The sequence below is a fragment of the Protobothrops mucrosquamatus genome, unplaced genomic scaffold (genome assembly GCF_001527695.2).
Source record: "Protobothrops mucrosquamatus isolate PMUCROS unplaced genomic scaffold, P.Mucros_1.0 scaffold1078, whole genome shotgun sequence".
Lineage (NCBI taxonomy): Eukaryota > Metazoa > Chordata > Lepidosauria > Squamata > Viperidae > Protobothrops > Protobothrops mucrosquamatus.
The window spans coordinates 156,179-173,706 of record NW_015387306.1 but is presented as its reverse complement, the minus strand read 5'-3'; the positions used below and the strand labels follow the sequence as shown (position 1 = coordinate 173,706).

Genomic DNA, 17,528 nt, shown 5'->3' with positions numbered 1-17,528 from the left:
AATGCTCAGTAGGCCATCTGGACCAAACTGCAGGCAAAAATTAAAACAGAAGCATATGGAAAAACAGATTTTAACTCCCCTTCAGCACTGCAGGATGACAAATGTCAGATCTAGATCTGTCCACGCTTCACTGTGCGATGCTTTGCAGCACCACCTGGCTCTCCTTGCACAGCCACCAAATATGGGCAGCCCTGCCACAGCGGACCATATCTGCAGGGCAAACTTAATAAAAGCATTTCATTTCATGGTTAAATGACAGCTTCACACAAGTAACAAGGTTCTGTCTACTGAATCTCCAATCTGAATCATCCAGGGGAAAAAATAAAATATAATGACCCCTGAAACTGCCTCCCTGTAAAACTCAAAAAGCAAACAAACAATATTACAAGACCTGAGCGCTCACATAATTATAAATGTAAGAAACCATAATTACACATCTTAAAAGTACATTATTTTAACAGCAACAAAGAGACTAACATTAATAAAATACTGTCTTTCCATATCTGGACCACAGTCGCTATATCAGTGAGATGGGCAGCGTAGAAATTTAATAAATAAAATAAAACTTTCAATATATTACCTCAAGCCTAATCCCAAACATAGTTTCCAGGGAAAAGGTGTGCCGATAGTGTGTTCTATTTCTTAATGAAATTAGTTCAGGTATATGGAAATCAACTAAGCATTTGGTAGTAAGTCCTACTGAAGTCTATGACTTGTACTAAATATGTGGTTTGTATAGTCATGGGTTATTGAATAAACCTCAGTTGGCTGGTTTCATATCTTCTGAGCCATAAATCATTGTTTATAAATCACAACAGTCAGATTCACAATATGTTGATCTAAAATCAAAAATATTTATGATTTAAAACAATGTAAAAGCCAAAAACACTTTTAAATAAGTGTTCATAAAATCATATGGTCCATTCACTTGCACTGAAAAAAGGGCAATTGTATGCTACTTCAAAATAAGTCTCACAGCATTAATTGGAGTTTCCTCAGTCTAAAATGAAATTGCACAGATTTACAATATTCATTTAACTTCTCAAATATCTTTTTTTATAGTCTTCTTTTATTGTGAGTTTAGTGTGTATTTAACCATTTATCCTTAAAGAGCCTGCACTAATTCCTTTTACTATCATACCACTAACAGCAATGTCTCTGATTATACTCTTATTTCTTTTTCATCTCATTGAAACAGACATTTAACTGGACACACAGATGGCACAAAAGTAAAAAAGCAATTGTTCACTATGTTTATTTAATTATTGTATACTTTCCATCTTTAAATATTAAAAAGTCAGTATTTTTTATCCTCTGAATATTTCAGTTGCAACTATACCAATCTTGTCTGTTATAAAAAATGTACAACTTGCAGCATTAGATTTGCATTGCTAAGATCTTTAAAAATAATAATGTGCAAATCCAATTAACAAAAGTAATAATGAACAGTATTAATAAATCAGTATTAACTTGAAATCATCATAAAACAATAAAAAGGAGGAGGAGGAGAGAAAAAAAGAACTGTAAGATTGAGTCCAGTGGTGGCACTGAATGAAATAATTCCCATCCAGGCAAGATTGTATGTTTTCTAGGACAAAAATGAAAACCACTGTAAATATCCTTATGTAATACAACTTCCTCTACATTTAAATAGTTACATTCTTGTTTGGATGCCAGTGTGAACCAACACTCTTTCCATGTTCAGCAATTAGGATGTTGGGGGTGCAAAAATGAACTAATGGCTGTTATAGGCAAACTCCAAATGGGTACACTTAAAATGGCTCTCAATGGGTTGGAGATCTGGGAAAGATTTCAATGGTAATAGCTACACTAATCTAACAAAACCATACAAATGTTAATTAACATGATGCTCTGTTTTTAGGAACACTTAAAGAACATAATCCCTGCACAGTTCACCACATATTGCCTCTAAATCAGATTTACCCTTGAATTTCTTGGACAGTACATGCAACTTCACTAGGAAGATAAGTTTATTGTGGGTTATAAAACCAGCTTGTACAATGGGAGTTTTCCTGAACTTCTCTTCTTATAGTCATTAATGTACCCACAAAACTGCTTCAGATAATTCCTCAGCACTATGGGGTAGATCTGTGGGATGAGTAGAAAGTATGAAAGAAAGAATCACCTGTAATGATTTGGCTGGAAGAAATTTGGATAAAATATCATGGAGCAATTAATCCTAAAAGTTAACAGTATGTTTTAACCTGGTGTACTTTAATCCCATTCTAAAACTATTGTAAAATCTTCTGGGGGCCTATTACACTTGAGGGTATTTCAAGTTTGAGAACCTTTACTGAAATTATTAATCTTTAATTTTAATCTCATCATAAGAAAAAAGTAACAGATGAGATGACATTGTCTTCTTTTTAACATTTAATTACCACAAAAAACACATCCCCTGCCAAATTTGTTCCATAATTCCTAACAAATTATAATAATTGCTGGAATGTAATGGTTTTACTTTTTTATTTTGCTTTTTAATTTTCTAGAATATTTTGTAAAATTTTGTGAAGTTTTGTAAAGTATTTTAATTTATAATTTTTAAAAATCAGGCAAAGCAATTATATAGTTCTTCAGAGCGTGATAAAAAACATTTTGCAAAATATTCCAAAATTTCAAAATGTTTTTCTTTTAATTTCTTTTAATTTACAGATTTAATTGGTATTCCTACAAAGATCTTAGTAGTTATGGGTATCAGAGATATAGTGCAACATCTTTTTTCCTTTTTTTTTTTTTAAAGAAAACAAACGTAGAGCCCGGCAAGGAGGCACTTATTGAATTAGAAATAAAATTAAATTAAATAATAAAATAAAATACAGCTGTGGTAGCAATCCATTGGTATTGAAAATTAGAATACAGGATTGTGTAAATCTCAGAGCAATTAGAAATTATTTTTGAATGGTAATTAACTTTTTTCCCCCTATTCCCATTAACTGAAAAATGCACTGGGGGCAGGAATGGAGGGGAGGGGAGATAGTTTGTTTCAAGGGATCAAACAAACCTTCATTTCTAATCTTCTTTCCCAGGCAACAGACAATCAAAACTGTAACAGCTCAGCATGGTTCCTGTGTACTACATGTGCACTAGGTTCATGTGAAACTCACAAGTGTGCCATCATGACAATATTGCACCTGCTTTCCTGGCAAATGCTGTATAATGGGCCAGCTCCCTTTTTTTTGCAAAAAACTAGCCTCTGCTGGGTGGTTACTCTTTACAAAACACTTGCTTTATTCTTCTACGCTGTGGCAAACCTGACTTATTGACCAAACAGATGACTTTCAGAAAAAAAAAGAAAGAAAGAAAGAAAAGGAAGAAGAGAAAAAAGAGACAATGCAGACTTTCTGGGCAGGATAAATCATAAGATCCGATGGGAAGTCCACATACTGCCAGCATTTGTGGGGGGGAGAACTCCACACTTGAGCTTATCTCAATGACTTAATTTAATTTCCTGGTCAGTCATGGAGTAATAATGTCATTTGCCCATTTTTGCAAGCAAGTTGAGTGTGAGTGGGGGGAAAAAGCAGAGATCTGGGTCCCATGCATGCTCTTGGCAACTGCAAATATTTTGCTTCTGTTTATTTCTCAAAATATATTTCTCAGAAAATCTGTGCTGCTTTTTCCATAATCCGGGTGTCTTTTCTTCAAGCTGATTAGTCTGAAGCTGGACAAGCAAGCTAAGCTCTGATTATTTAGTTTGTCTCAAATGCATATTGTTATAAAACAAGCATTGATTGTTTCTTCACTTATTTTAAGGAACTGCCTGTACATGGTGCCCTAAAATATCTTATTCAGTTAAAGGAAAACAGCTACTGGCAGTTTGCATGTTCCACTGGATATAAAAGAAAAGAACAAATCATTTGCAATTAAAAATTGCCATAAAAGTACTGTTTGAATTACTGGTCATGCTCAGTGCTCTTTCTGTTCTCTCTTTGGATTGTGCTCAATAATGCTATATTTAACTTCTTTATTATATGCAATAAAGAAGCTTCTTTAAAAAAAATCAATCTAACGAATCATTTCAACAGAAAAAAGAAAGGTTCCATTTAAATGTATATTTAACAAAAAAAAAGGCAAATAGTGAGACAATCAATTGCATTTTAGTATTATTTTAAAAAAGATCATCTGGGCACTTTTAAAACTGTCATTTTTTAAAAAGTATAAAAATTTCTTATAACATGCACAGATAGGGAAAATTCATTTTCTGCACTCACTCATGAGAGTAAACATCTCCAAGACAATACATAAAGTAGAATAAATAGTTATGTGTGGTATGTATGTATGAAATATATTTATATCCTGTCTTTTTGCCATTGTATATTTAAAGAGGCTTAAGACAAAGAAAAGAGGTATTCCTATTACAAAGCAATCATTTATACACTAATTTATTTCAGCATCATTATGTAATATGCATATAACTGATCAACAAACATGAAGCCTATTAAAGTCAATTCTGTTTGATTCAATGTGATTTACTTCAAGCAGACATGTAGAAAATTCCTTGGAAAAGCTACAATCTTATGGATATTCATTAAAAAGTAAAGTAGTTGGAATTTCTTTCTGATGAAACAAGTATATAAGATTGTGTTTGTTTGTGCTTGATAAGTTATCCAGTCTAGCAGGATTTTTTTTATCAGTATCTGGGTTTAAACAGTTTAAACACCCCACAAATCAGGTTCCATCTAGTCAACCCAAATAAAAAACCAGCATCCATTCATCTACCCTTAGGTATTTTTTACTGAATTCAATATTTTATGAAAAAATGTCTAACCAATTGCCAAATGGATTTTCTATTATATTAATATTGTCACTTATCCAACCCTAGAGTATTTTGTCAGAAGTACAATCCTTGATTCCTCAAGTATAGAGTACATGAAACCTTACATACAAAAATAACATATTAAGATAGATATTATTTCCCAGATAGTCTGGGGCTTCTCATTCCTGCATAACACTGCATGGCAGAATCAGTATTGATATATCTAAGTCTCTGCAAAATACATTATTACCTTTTATTTGGCATAACAGCTGCATTCTAGAAAACACTTTTTAATTCATTTTCTGCCATGGGTTAATATCATGTTCAGGAAATCATAACGTGGGATTTCTAAGCAATGTGCTACTGCAGTACTAGCAAATATCCCAAGTATAACATAAATCTGGAAAAATCTAGTTTTTTTCCCTCTGCCTTTTCCATCTTCCATCAAGATATCCCTTCCTCTCATTTACAAAGAGAAGTTCAACAAAAATACTCCTCTGATTTTGACTACCATATTCATTCATTCATTCATTCGATCATTCATTTATTCATTTATTGTGATGTCACCACTCTTCTAGTACAGTCCTCCAGTTGGCTGAGGAAGTGAGTTGAAACCAAACTTTAAGAAGTTGTCACTCTGGCTTAGTGGACAGATGACCTGGCCACAGACTCACCCAGAATTCTTGTCTATCTTTGCCCTATTCTAATGGTTGGGAATTCCAAATGCCCAATCCAGTTATTTCTCAAGTTTTCCACCTCAAAAGTAAGAAGGAGGGGAAGTATAAATCCCACCCAAATTCAATACATAAATACTAATCCCATCTTGGATAAAATCTGCCAATTAATTCCAGTGCAAACAAATATTAAGCGGTGTTTGTTATATTTAAAGCCTTACTCAGCTTAATTTGAAAGAATGTTATATGAACTTCCATGCTTACTGAATACATCCAAGGAGTTTGCCTACACTTGTCCCAAGTTTCTTTGGCAGCAATTCAGGATCAAATCCTTTCTGTTGCCTCTCTAGCTCTTTGGAATAAACATTTTATTAGGCAAGACCCTTACACCATATTTTTAGAACATTTAATTGCTGATTTCAAGTATAAATTTTAAATATTAATTCTACTTGTTTTACTTATTTTTAATCCTATTTTAATTGTATTTAATCTCTTATTTTAAAATTATTTTAGTCTATTTTAAACCAGTGAAATTTGTTTGCTAATCAGACAGAATATCAAGTTCAATAAACAAATGAAACAGAGAGTAGGAATATATATTCTTACTTACAGCATAAATAGGACAAAACATGAACTGAGGGTTGAATCACATAGAATATTTATATGGGATCTGATCATGATTTTCTTAAAGCCCCTAATTTCAAGTTGCTACTAAAACACTGAAGACTAGAACCTTTGTTTTAGAAGTTAACCACTGCATCATTAGCAAGAGGTGAATGGTCAAACTTTTTTTTTGAAAGAAGACCTTTGCTTATTAGCCAAAAGATAGTTCAGTCACTTATTTGAACTTTGTTTATCGTGCTATATTACATCACACAATGTTTTTGATTCTACTTCATCCTTCTGATGTAACTAACAAGATACATAACATCAAACTAACATAAAAAGTCTCAAGGTAACTTACTTGATTCATTTCTTGTAACATGCCTTTGGAGGAAGTCAACAATTTGTGTCAAAGCCTTTTTGTTACAATGTGTTGATAGCTCCTCATTACATTCATAACACCTGAAATAAAGCATTTAAATGCAATAACAATAACTCTCAAGTACATTCATATGACACTAGCCATATGCAGACATTCTAAAATCTAGAGTGCTCATGATGAGCACTGGATAGGTCACAATTCCCGTAATATAATTCAGATGTTGTTTTAGAGGAATCTGAAACGTAGAACTAAAGTTCCCATTTTGCTCACTTTCCTTAAAGATTAAAAAAAGCAGCAGTCTCATCTCAAATGCATTGCTTATGCCATTCACTGATAAGAATATACTGACTAGTTCAGAAGAAACCATATGTGACCAGAGAGACAATGGAAGGAATTCACTTCTTCCCCACTTCACTCTCTACTGCTACAACATGTAACTGGCTTTTGCATGCTGCAATGATCTCATAATATAGATCAGGAAAATAGCGATGGTCATGGGGGAGTACATCAAAAAAAGTATGTAATAATATAATAATAATAAATGGATTGACTGTTACTATTAAAGGTAATATAACAGATTTCAAAAACTACTTACAACTATTGAAATAACTAAATACATTTTAAAAAGTTATAAGACAACCCCATGACCTGTTGTGTACCTTGTTTCAAAAGATATTTCTTTATGTAAACAGAGAAATAGAATGACCAAGGTCAAAAAAAAAGGTAGTGGGAACAGAAACAACTTCCGATTTCCTGCCAGTCTGATCATGGCTGACTGCTCTCTGGCAGCCAATGGTATAATCCAGAGGTCCCCAATCTTTTGAGCACCAGGGACCGGTTCCATGGAGAGAGGTTTTTCTACGGACCGGAAGGGGTGTGGTTTCATGTACTGCCTGCATCCCACGGATGGGGCTTTGCTTGTTTGTGTGGACCGGTGCTGGTCCATGGACTGGGGGTTGGGAACCCCTGGTATAACCAGTCTACCCAGTCTCCAGAAGACCATGGCAGGATTGATCTACTAAACCTCTGGGCAGTGGTGCAGTAGCACTTTAACACTGAAGTGACCACAAATTTGCCAAAGTTCAATCCCATAGGAGTCAAGGGCCCCAGATTTTGGATGCATTCTATAAGTTAGCTGTTTGATGTTTTTTGGCTCAAAAAAGTATTGTCCTATGATGCACTGTTTCACCCAGTTAAAGGTTACAGGCATGAGTGTTTTAGTAGTATATAAATTAGTCTGACTTACTGAAAAAAACCATGAATAAGAAACAAGAATTTGGTCTAACCAACTCGAGAATGACTAAATAAAACAATATAAATTCTAGCACAGTTTCAAACAGAATTACCAAAGGGTGCCAATTTGTATCTTTAATTATTCATAACTAAAATTCTTGTAATAACAACTTGCATAAGTGAGGCATACACACACACAAACACACACTTAAGGCTACTTAACAACTAAAATAATGTTATTTCATTTCATGTACACGTTCATCTATATACACTTAAATGTACAACTGTGTATATTTACTTTTACATGTACAAACCTTTCTCTCTCAAAATGTGAATTAACTTACCATATGATCCATGTGCTAAGATTGATTACAATACAATGAGAATCCGCCTGTGCAGTCTGGAAATGCTTTAGAGAATGCTGATCTTCTGAATTTTGACCACAGCCCTAAAGATCATTGATAAAATCTTAAGATATAATTATATTCTATAATGAAAGCAGCAAGTATGTTTTACTCTACCGACTCTCTAAAACAGGTGTCTTCAAACTTGGCCCTTTTATGACTTGTGGACTTCAATTCCCAGAATTCCTCAGCCAGGCACGCTGGCTGAGGAATTCTGGGAGTTGAAGTCCACAAGTCATAAACGGGCCAAGTTTGAAAACCCCTGCTCTAAAAGAATGCAAGGAGTATAAATCCTTCCATTCCCCACCATCCAGTGTCAGAGCTAAAGAAGCTTTTTGGATGAGAAGCGAAACATCTTCAAAGAAAAAACAAGGAAGTCCAGTTGCCTTGTGAAAAAGCATCTTTGGATACTCTACATCAAGCTACAGACCCATCAGTTTATTATTATTATTATTATTATTATTATTATTATTATTATTATTATTATTAAGGACATTAACATACTTCAACAAGCATAGCTTGTCTGAATGTCCAAATTGTGCAAACCATTATATTGTCTCCTTCATACTCAGCCATTTCCACAACAAATAACCAGTATCATAGAGAAATAATTTTTCATGATAAAATGACTCTTCTCACCCACCCAAGAAATATAATAGCAGCTACACTTCCTTCTGGTTATGCTACAAAGCTGTAAGTATATTAGCATTTTCTCAAAGCAGTAAGATCCGAAAGGTCTATGAAAGAAGAAGCTACTGCATATTCCTAAATAAAAACTAAAACATTCAGCACCCATAATAGATAAAATTCCACAGGTTTACTCCCAGACTCCTGCCTTTTGATACTTCAGCAGAACTCCACAAAAGCAGTGAGATGTTCTATGACCTAGATAACAAACATTTATTTAATTATCAAATTTAAGAGACCGTGCATCTCTCTCAAAGAGTGATTCATATCAGATAAGGACTGCAGGCCAAAGGCCTATCTAATCTAGCATTCTGTATCATGCCACAGACAACCAGATACTTTTGTGGAGCTCAGAAGCATGAACTGAAGAATAATATCCCTGTTTCTGCTCCCTTACTATTGATATTTAAATATTTTGCCTTTGATTCTGGAGGAAATGCATGATTATCAGAATAATCTGTCAAGATTCTGTCTAGTCCCCTTTAAGACCCACATGAGTGAACCACAGTCACTATGAGGTATAATGATATATTTATTTTATGGACAATTATCATAAAATAAAGTCAACATAAAACAGAATTGATACTAAAAATTAAAATAATAAATACTTCATGAAAGTATCAACAATTAAAATCCTGATAAAAATGTGCCTATAAAGTATGTTAAAATTCCCACAAAGAACTCTGTTCTCTCACTGTACAACTGCCATATCTGGGGGTAGTGAATTCCATTGTTTAACAATGCATTGTATATTTTTAAAAATGTGTCTTTTTTACTGGTTCAGAAACTCCTTGTCATTAGGATCCATTCCATAGCTGATCTCAGATTCTAATAATGTGAAAGAATATATATATTTTTCCACAGAGTGTTTTAAAACCCCTGTTCTGTCTCTCTTTAACACACTTTTGTGAAGCTCATAATCCCCAAATGCTACATTGATTCCATAGGAATGATGTATAAGTTATTACTTTATAATTTTAATTACCTGAAAGCCACATCGGAGACAAAGCCATATATCAGAAGGCATTACTGGTTCACCATTGTATATTCTCCTTTCCTTTAAGCACTCTGAGCATATTGACCAAACATTTTGAGCCACTGCTCGCTTCACATGATGGACGTCAACTGCCTGGCCCACATGCTGGCATGTTAATCCTACATTGAACATTTTTGTAAAAAGAGTCAAATGATTAAGACGTATATGATTTCTGGAGGAAACATTTAATAAGAATATATTTTTATCATTACAACATAAAAAACCACATTGTTATGGTTTAAGGTTTAAGATCTTAAGATTTAAGATTCCTCACAGAATTCAACATCTATCCCACATAAAGCAACATCAGTAATAATTAATATAGTTTGAAGTGTAACTCTTGTATAGGCTAATACATTTTATGCTGCCTTTCTCTCAAAGTGTAATTTTTCTTGGGTTTTTAATTTTTTTTATAGTGTCCTCATTGTTATTCTGACACTTTTCTCTCTTTCTAGCTTTCCCCAAATACAGCTTTTTCACCTGTAATATCATCTGAGGAATCTTCATCCTGATGCTGATTTGCCTTTTTTTGTCTCTTATTTTTATCATGGATAACCTTTGATGGGTCTTTTACCCTCATCAGTTATTTGCTACAAAAAAGAGAGAGAGGAAGAACAGAGCAAAAATAAGTGAGATGTGCATTGGTAAAAGGCAAAAGCTTTGGTTACCATAAGCATACAAAGCAACATAAACTATAAACATGCAAAGCAACATAAAGAGCCCAATTTCAACACAAATACCAACCAGGATTATTTAGCAAAATCTTCTCTTTGACTTGCCATAGCAATTACAAATATTTCTTTTAAGCTACATCAATGAAATATAATAACATTGATTCCAACCAGAAATAGTTGTAATGAAATCAAAATATAATCATTCTAACCCAGGCTCAAGTACTTTTGAAAACATAATTCAGTGACTCTGACTTAATATCTATTATTTTGTATGTGTGCCTTGAAGTCAGTGTTAATTCCTAGTGACTGTCTTGGATAAGTCCCAGAAGTTTTCTTGGCAAGATTTCTCAAAAGTGATTTGCCATTGCTTAAGGTGGAGAGTTACTGGCCTAAGATCATCAAACTGGCTTTGTGAATAAGGCAGGCCTAGAAAAACATGGTCTCCCAGTATATTCTATAGCCCAATACCTTAACTATTACATCAAACTGAAGCCTTTTGGGTGATCTTGGACCAGCCACTTCTCAGTCCTAATCTCAGGAGCATATACTGAAGGCTTCACATTGTGGACCAGGCAAGCACAGTACAAATAAGTAGACCCTGTAACTAAGCAGGAGAGGGAGGAGGAGGAGGAGTAGTTGTAGGTTACATATACAAGAGGATCTGATTAAAACTTGGATGAGAAATCACTAAGAAATATTGGAGCTGTCAGCTTGTTTGCAAAGTCAAAGAAATAATCTCTAAGAAGGCAGCCAAAAACCACTTCTGTAGTATTGCCAAAAATATTGCAAAGGTTGTGTCTACAAAATCATCAGAAAACAATCTTGTCTTGAAAGAGACTTTAATACTTAAGCAATAAGGGCTTTTCCCCCTTATTAACTGATATACAGAAGTCTTACTTAATAGTGACTTAAACTCAATGTGGTAACCAATGTGCTTCCTATATAAATCTATGGTACACAAAAAATATGGTATCAAAGCCAATATCAAAATTATTCAGTATGCATCATAATGGAGTAAAAAGATGATCCTAGGATCCCTAACCATCTACATTGCTATACTGACTCTTAATTATTATATTAAAAATAATTATAATAAAACTGTCATCTGTAGTAACCAGTGCAATTTATAGTAATTGTAGCACAAGGGTTAGACTGCAGGAGATAAAATGCCTGGCAAGCAAAGTTGCTTCCTCCCTTGGCTAGGCATGAAATGTTCATAAAGTACTGTGTTTATGGAGCTGTATGCAGAAATGTTCCATATTTATGGCATTAGATCTAGCCAGAGCTAGATCAATGCTGATCCAATTACAGAGAGGACTGTTGCTATCATAACTAGCAAGTAGACAATGTCATCAATCAGCAGATCAGAAATTTCATCACAATGACAGCTCTGAAATCCTTTCAAGCATGCAAGCACTAAATGCTTCCTGGAGCAGTAAAAGAACCAGAACTGCAGACCAGTAATGACAGCAGCACTCCTTTAGTTTGTAACTGTCATGCAAAATTCTTCATAACCCATAACCTTGATAGTCTAAACTAGAGGCATGCTCCACTTACAAATGGCACCTTGGGGAAAGTTTTAAAAAGGTAGCCTCCTCCACCACTGAAACTATCTTGTAAAGTTCTACAGAGATTTGTCACTGATCCTCACTCAGATGCTGGATATGCAATTGACCTTTTCAAATTTATATACATGTTAAAAGATAGGAACAGTAGAAACAGCATTCAAATACCCAGAAGATGCTAAAGTCAGAAGAAAGAAATTCAGGACAAACAGGAACCAATCCCTGAACCCTCTTCTACAAAATTTCACTGCTAAATTCGTGACAAACCACTGAGAAATGAAGGCAAAATTTTCAACCACTTTCAACAAACAAAAATATTAACAAAGAATGCACGTTCTTTTTAGTCTTAACATATCAAAAATTAAAAATCACTCCAACACCACTCATTTAAGCGAATACTTTTATCTATCACTAGCTGTACCCGGCCACGCGTTGCTGTGGCTCAGTCTGGTTAAATGGAAAAGAAAGAAAAGAGAAAGCGGAATCGTAAAATCATAGCGTGTGTTGCTTTTACGTCCAACAGATGGCGCTGTTTTCATAAAAAGCATGTTTTTACCTGTCACAGGTGTGACATCTATATAATAGTAGGTATATAAAAACACGCACGTATTCGAATGCAACGTTGTGTCAAAATTTCAAAGCAATCGGTGAAGAACTTTCGGAGATTTAAGATTTTGAACAAATTATTATTATTATTTTTATTATTATTTTAATTTGTATACCGCCCTTCTCCCATAGGACATTTACATTTTTATTTATATAGATTAACCATGAAGAATTAGGATTCAATGGGCATGTTGTGGCAGGGACTGATTCAAGTGTCCTCTTCATATTTCACATCAGCAACTATAAGGAGCTGACACAGAGCAAACAAATAGCATTTAGATCTGTCTGCCCTCAGGTGTTGGATTCACTTCAGGTACCAAAGTAGTATGTGCATTCAGTCATCTATACAATGAATCCTATTTCCAAAGGATCCATGGTGGTTTATAATTCAGAAATGATGATGATGACCATGATGATGATCATGATGATGACCATGATGATGATCATGATGATGACCATGATGATGATCATGATCATGATGATTTGTCATGGTGCAGTGGTTAGAATGCAGTACTGCAGGCTGATTCTGCTGACTACCAATACTTCGATCCTCACCAGCTCAAGGTTGACTCAGCCTTCCATCCCCTTCTAAGGTCGGTAAAATGAGAACCCAGATTGTTGGGGGCAATAGGCTGACTCTGCAAACTTCTTAGAGAGGGATGTAAAGCACTGTGAAGCGGTATATAAGTCTAAATGTTATTGCGATTGCTATGATGAAACTATCTAGTATAGGTCCTATTCTAGAATAGTTTCTGAACCAATTAAGTCTCACCTGAGTGATACAGATTTATTTATTTTTTTAGCTTTGCTTGGGTTCCAGTATTCGCTGATTGCTTTTTTACCTTCAATTTCCAAGTTCCCTCAGGGTAGATTCCAAGATTGCTAAAGATTCTGAATAGGGTCACAGAACTAAACTAACACATCTGGCCAGGTTTGTCAAGGAACAATACCACACAATCCTCATAACTATGTTAACATGCATGTCTCCCATCTGTCAGCTGGCAGAAAAGTACGTCAGCCTAAATTGCATAGCTCTGGTACTATCCTTAAGATTTGATGCAGAACAGTTTCAGGGCAGAGCTTTATGGATTTCTCAGTTTTGTTTCCTCTTCAATCTTGTATCATATGCCAGCAGAATAAAAAAAAAAAGCAATCAATTATTCTCCATGAAGTCTAATAGGACACCCTTCGCGAACTCCAGAAGTATCCCTTAAGTGTGACTGGAAAAGATTAGTTTTCAAATTTCCCAAGTAAAACCACATCTACCACTCATCTCCACTGTCAATGAAAAATATGCCAGCTGGCAAACTGGTTGTTGGAATGTACAGGGTGGAATGGGAAAAAGCTTTCAAACATATTCACCCAATGCCCCTTTTGTACTTAACCGTGCAGCCAGATGCTTTTTATTTTGAGACACAAATATGGATCCAATTCACCCACATTAAAATCAATTTATCTAAATAAATGAATGCATAAATAAATCCATCCTTCCATCCTGTAAGTCAGGATTTAGTTCTCAAGCACATCAACAGACATTCCTCTTACTTAATTATCCCCCCCTTCTTAAGTCTGTCAGCAGACTTTATTTATGATTGATAGGTACATATGCACACACATGGTTTATAAAAGAGCACTGATCTTCTGGAAGATCCACAACAACAAAAATCCCATGAGTGTTCCTCTTTGAGATGGGTTTTGAGAATCCCTATCTATAGGGATGTAGGTGTACTGCAACATTTTGCATAAGTTCTGGCACTTTGGCATGGGTGCATGTCGTAATTACACGTACACCTACTTCCCTATATGTGTGGAGTCTACATTCGATAAATCTCAGTTGGATCATGTTAATGAGATGCCATCATTATAGTGAAACCACCTAGTTCAGAATTAGAACAAACATTAACAGATTCACTACCAGTTAATTAATATAATCACAACTATATTCAAGTACAGAATTAACAAGGGCAAAACCTTGTATGTTGACTATCACTGTCAGAAGAGCCACAGTGTCTAGAAAGAATCAGTTCAGATATGTATTGGTACAGCTTGACAGGGAATGCAGTGTGCTTGACAAGAAAGTAGGATGTCAACATAGTGAACATTCTGCTTCCCAGCGAGTCAGTGATTGCCAAGAGTATAATACTGTATCAGAGTTTGGGGGATTTTTCTCTATACAACAAGCTGTCCTACTTTGTTCTTTGTGACACACATCACTCTCAACTCTCAATGATGATATATTGCTCTACTTTGGACATTACCAGCTAACCCCAAGAGGCAGAGGGTATGCTGCTACAGAACTTAAGGGGAAACATAACTACAGAATACCAGCTTTAAATTAGTTCCTAAAGAAATATGACAAAATGTTTACAAGTCAATCACATAATAAAAAAATGTCTGGAGTCTATAACACACAAGCTATTGTGTTGCAATCTTGCCTCTATTTTGCCACCAGAGAGATCTTTAAAAGATTTCAGTATCTGGCATCCAGATTTTGAAGCATTTCATTCAATAACTGCAGATCAGTCACACCGTACCTAATTAACTTGTAATGAAGTGTCATTTTACTTCAAGGGAAGTAAGTGGGTGCCACATTGTAGTATATCAGTTTATCTCTGCAATATCCAATACGTTCCCCATGGACAATAGAGAGCTCTTTTGCAGTTTATCAGGCTTTCTGCTCCTCCCCCTCTTATTTTTTAACTTTGGAAGAATTGAAAAAAATATGCTATAAAGTGATGCACCAGCCTAGAGCATAAGAAATGCAAGAGAATGAGGCATGTATTTTGCCTATGTTATATACATGTTTCTTTGCTTCTTAGTCCCATGTATAATATCTTACTGGTTTGGTGTGGAATGTTCTGTAAGTATTTTTGTTACTTTTTTTATTCCAAATAGAAACTGGTTTTATAGTGATGTGCTTGAATTTTTTTGGGTGGTGGTGATAGTTGAGTGTAAATCATGTTTTATATGAAATGACAGGACAGTTTTATCACACAGAAATTATCTCAAACTAATGTTTAGCTAAATACACCACACTTTAATGGAACACTTTTTAATGGAAAACACAAAGCCATCCATGGAACAAACCTCTCATTTAATAATTAACTACAAGAATTACAGCTGTAATGCTGGATAGACAGCTACTCTTAAAACCAATGACTCAAAAAAAAAAGGAAAATACTAACAAACACATTCTGGAGTTATTCGTACTGATAGGTTTTAAGATCCTTTTTAAATACATCCTCTTTAACTTTTTATCAGTTGGCAGCCTATCAAATAAATACAGATAGTCCTCAACTTATGACCACAACTGAGACTGGGATTTCTGTGGCTGACCAAGGCAGGTATTAAGTGAATCAGACCCAATTTTGTGACCTTTTTTTTTCTTGCCATGGTTTAGTAGTGAATCACTGCAGTTGTTAAGTGAATCATGTGGTCATTAAGCCAGTCTGGCTTCCTCTGTTGACTTTGCTTGTCAGAAATCGGCTGGGAAGGTTGCAAATATGCCTGTTGAACAAGCCCCTGAATTTTGATCCCATGACAATGGGGAAGTTGTGACAGTCGTGTGAGGCACATTTGTAAGTCACTTTTTTCAGTGACACCGTAACTTCGAATGGCCACTAAATGGTTGTAAGTTGAGGAGCACCTGTAAGAGCTCTATAATTTTCACTGCATAATTTCACCTATAATATAGCAGCAGTAGGGCCACATCTTCAGGCAAGTCAGCTTACTAAATCTGTAATACTTCTCTAAATCAAAGATATTCTGACTGGTGAATAACCCTTTTTCTGGAACGCTATTTCTCCACTAACTTGCAGCAGCCATCAGTGTATCAAAATATATATTGTGGGGCGTCAGGTGGGTTTATGAAAGAGAATATTTTGAAGACATTGATTAGCTGATAAAACAGCCAATGGCACAGCATGCATTTCCTTCCCAAAGACTACGATACAGATCTCTCCCAGCAGATTGTTCATATACCGGTAATCATATTTCCCTAAAGAAAGGGAGAAATGGAATAAATTTGGCGCACTTTGGCTCTCTCTCAAATTTCCTAAGAAAACCCTTTTTCTGCTGAACATCGGGGACCAACAAAACTGTTTAATATAGTGGTTGGAATAAGCTACAGTCAGCAATAACAGTTGTGGGGGGGGGGGACATTAGATTGCCAAGGTCTTCATCATTTTAGCCATTGTCTAGCCCAGTGTTTCTCAACCTTGACAATTTTAAGGCATGTGGACTTCAACTCCCAGAATTCCACAGCCAGCAATGCTGGCTGTGGAATTCTGGGAGTTGAAGTCCACATGCCTTAAAATTGTCAAGGTTGAGAAACACTGCGAAGTAGCCACTGCAGGATGAGAACCTCTTCTGCATGTTTCCAACCATATTCCATAAGATTGGAATAAGGTACAGCCAGCACACAGTATAGTTGTCAGGGGAAACATTAGATTGCCAGGGTCTTATGGTGCCTAAGTAAATTGTGTTGTGGCCTCCTGGTTTCCACATTCCACATTCTTAGAGGCCACACCACAATGCAAACTGCACATAACTGCATAGGAAGAACAATTTTATGACACCAGTGAGACACTTTAAAAAAAACAAAACACAGAAAACATCGCAGCGCCCACCCCCCACCCCCACCCCCCCGAGGCTGCTTCTCTCCCAGAAACCCTTATAAACCAGGCCAGGGGTAGGCAACCTTGGCTCTTTTCTGACTCGTGGACTTCAACTCCCAGAATTCCTGAGCCAGCCAAGCTGGCTCAGGAATTCTGGGAGTTGAAGTCCACGAGTCATAAAAGAGCCAAGGTTGCCTATCCCTGAACCAGGCCTTCCACACAATTCTCACAAGCACTTACAAAACCTAAACGGGGGGGGGGGGGGGGGGGG

At 35.5% G+C, this 17,528-nt stretch overlaps 1 protein-coding gene across 1 annotated transcript in view; it reads right to left on the bottom strand.

The window, feature by feature from the left end:
* Positions 1-17,528, bottom strand: part of USP45 (ubiquitin specific peptidase 45) — a 50,971-nt gene that overhangs the window by 32,995 nt on the left and 448 nt on the right. The window contains exons 2-5 of the mRNA XM_015820163.1: positions 10,277-10,386; positions 9,746-9,915; positions 8,014-8,117; positions 6,416-6,516 (exon numbers count right to left, since the gene is read on the bottom strand). Coding sequence (XP_015675649.1) covers positions 6,416-6,516; positions 8,014-8,117; positions 9,746-9,915; positions 10,277-10,376 — 475 coding nt within the window. The 5' untranslated portion in view covers positions 10,377-10,386. The remainder of the gene's footprint in view (positions 1-6,415; positions 6,517-8,013; positions 8,118-9,745; positions 9,916-10,276; positions 10,387-17,528) is intronic.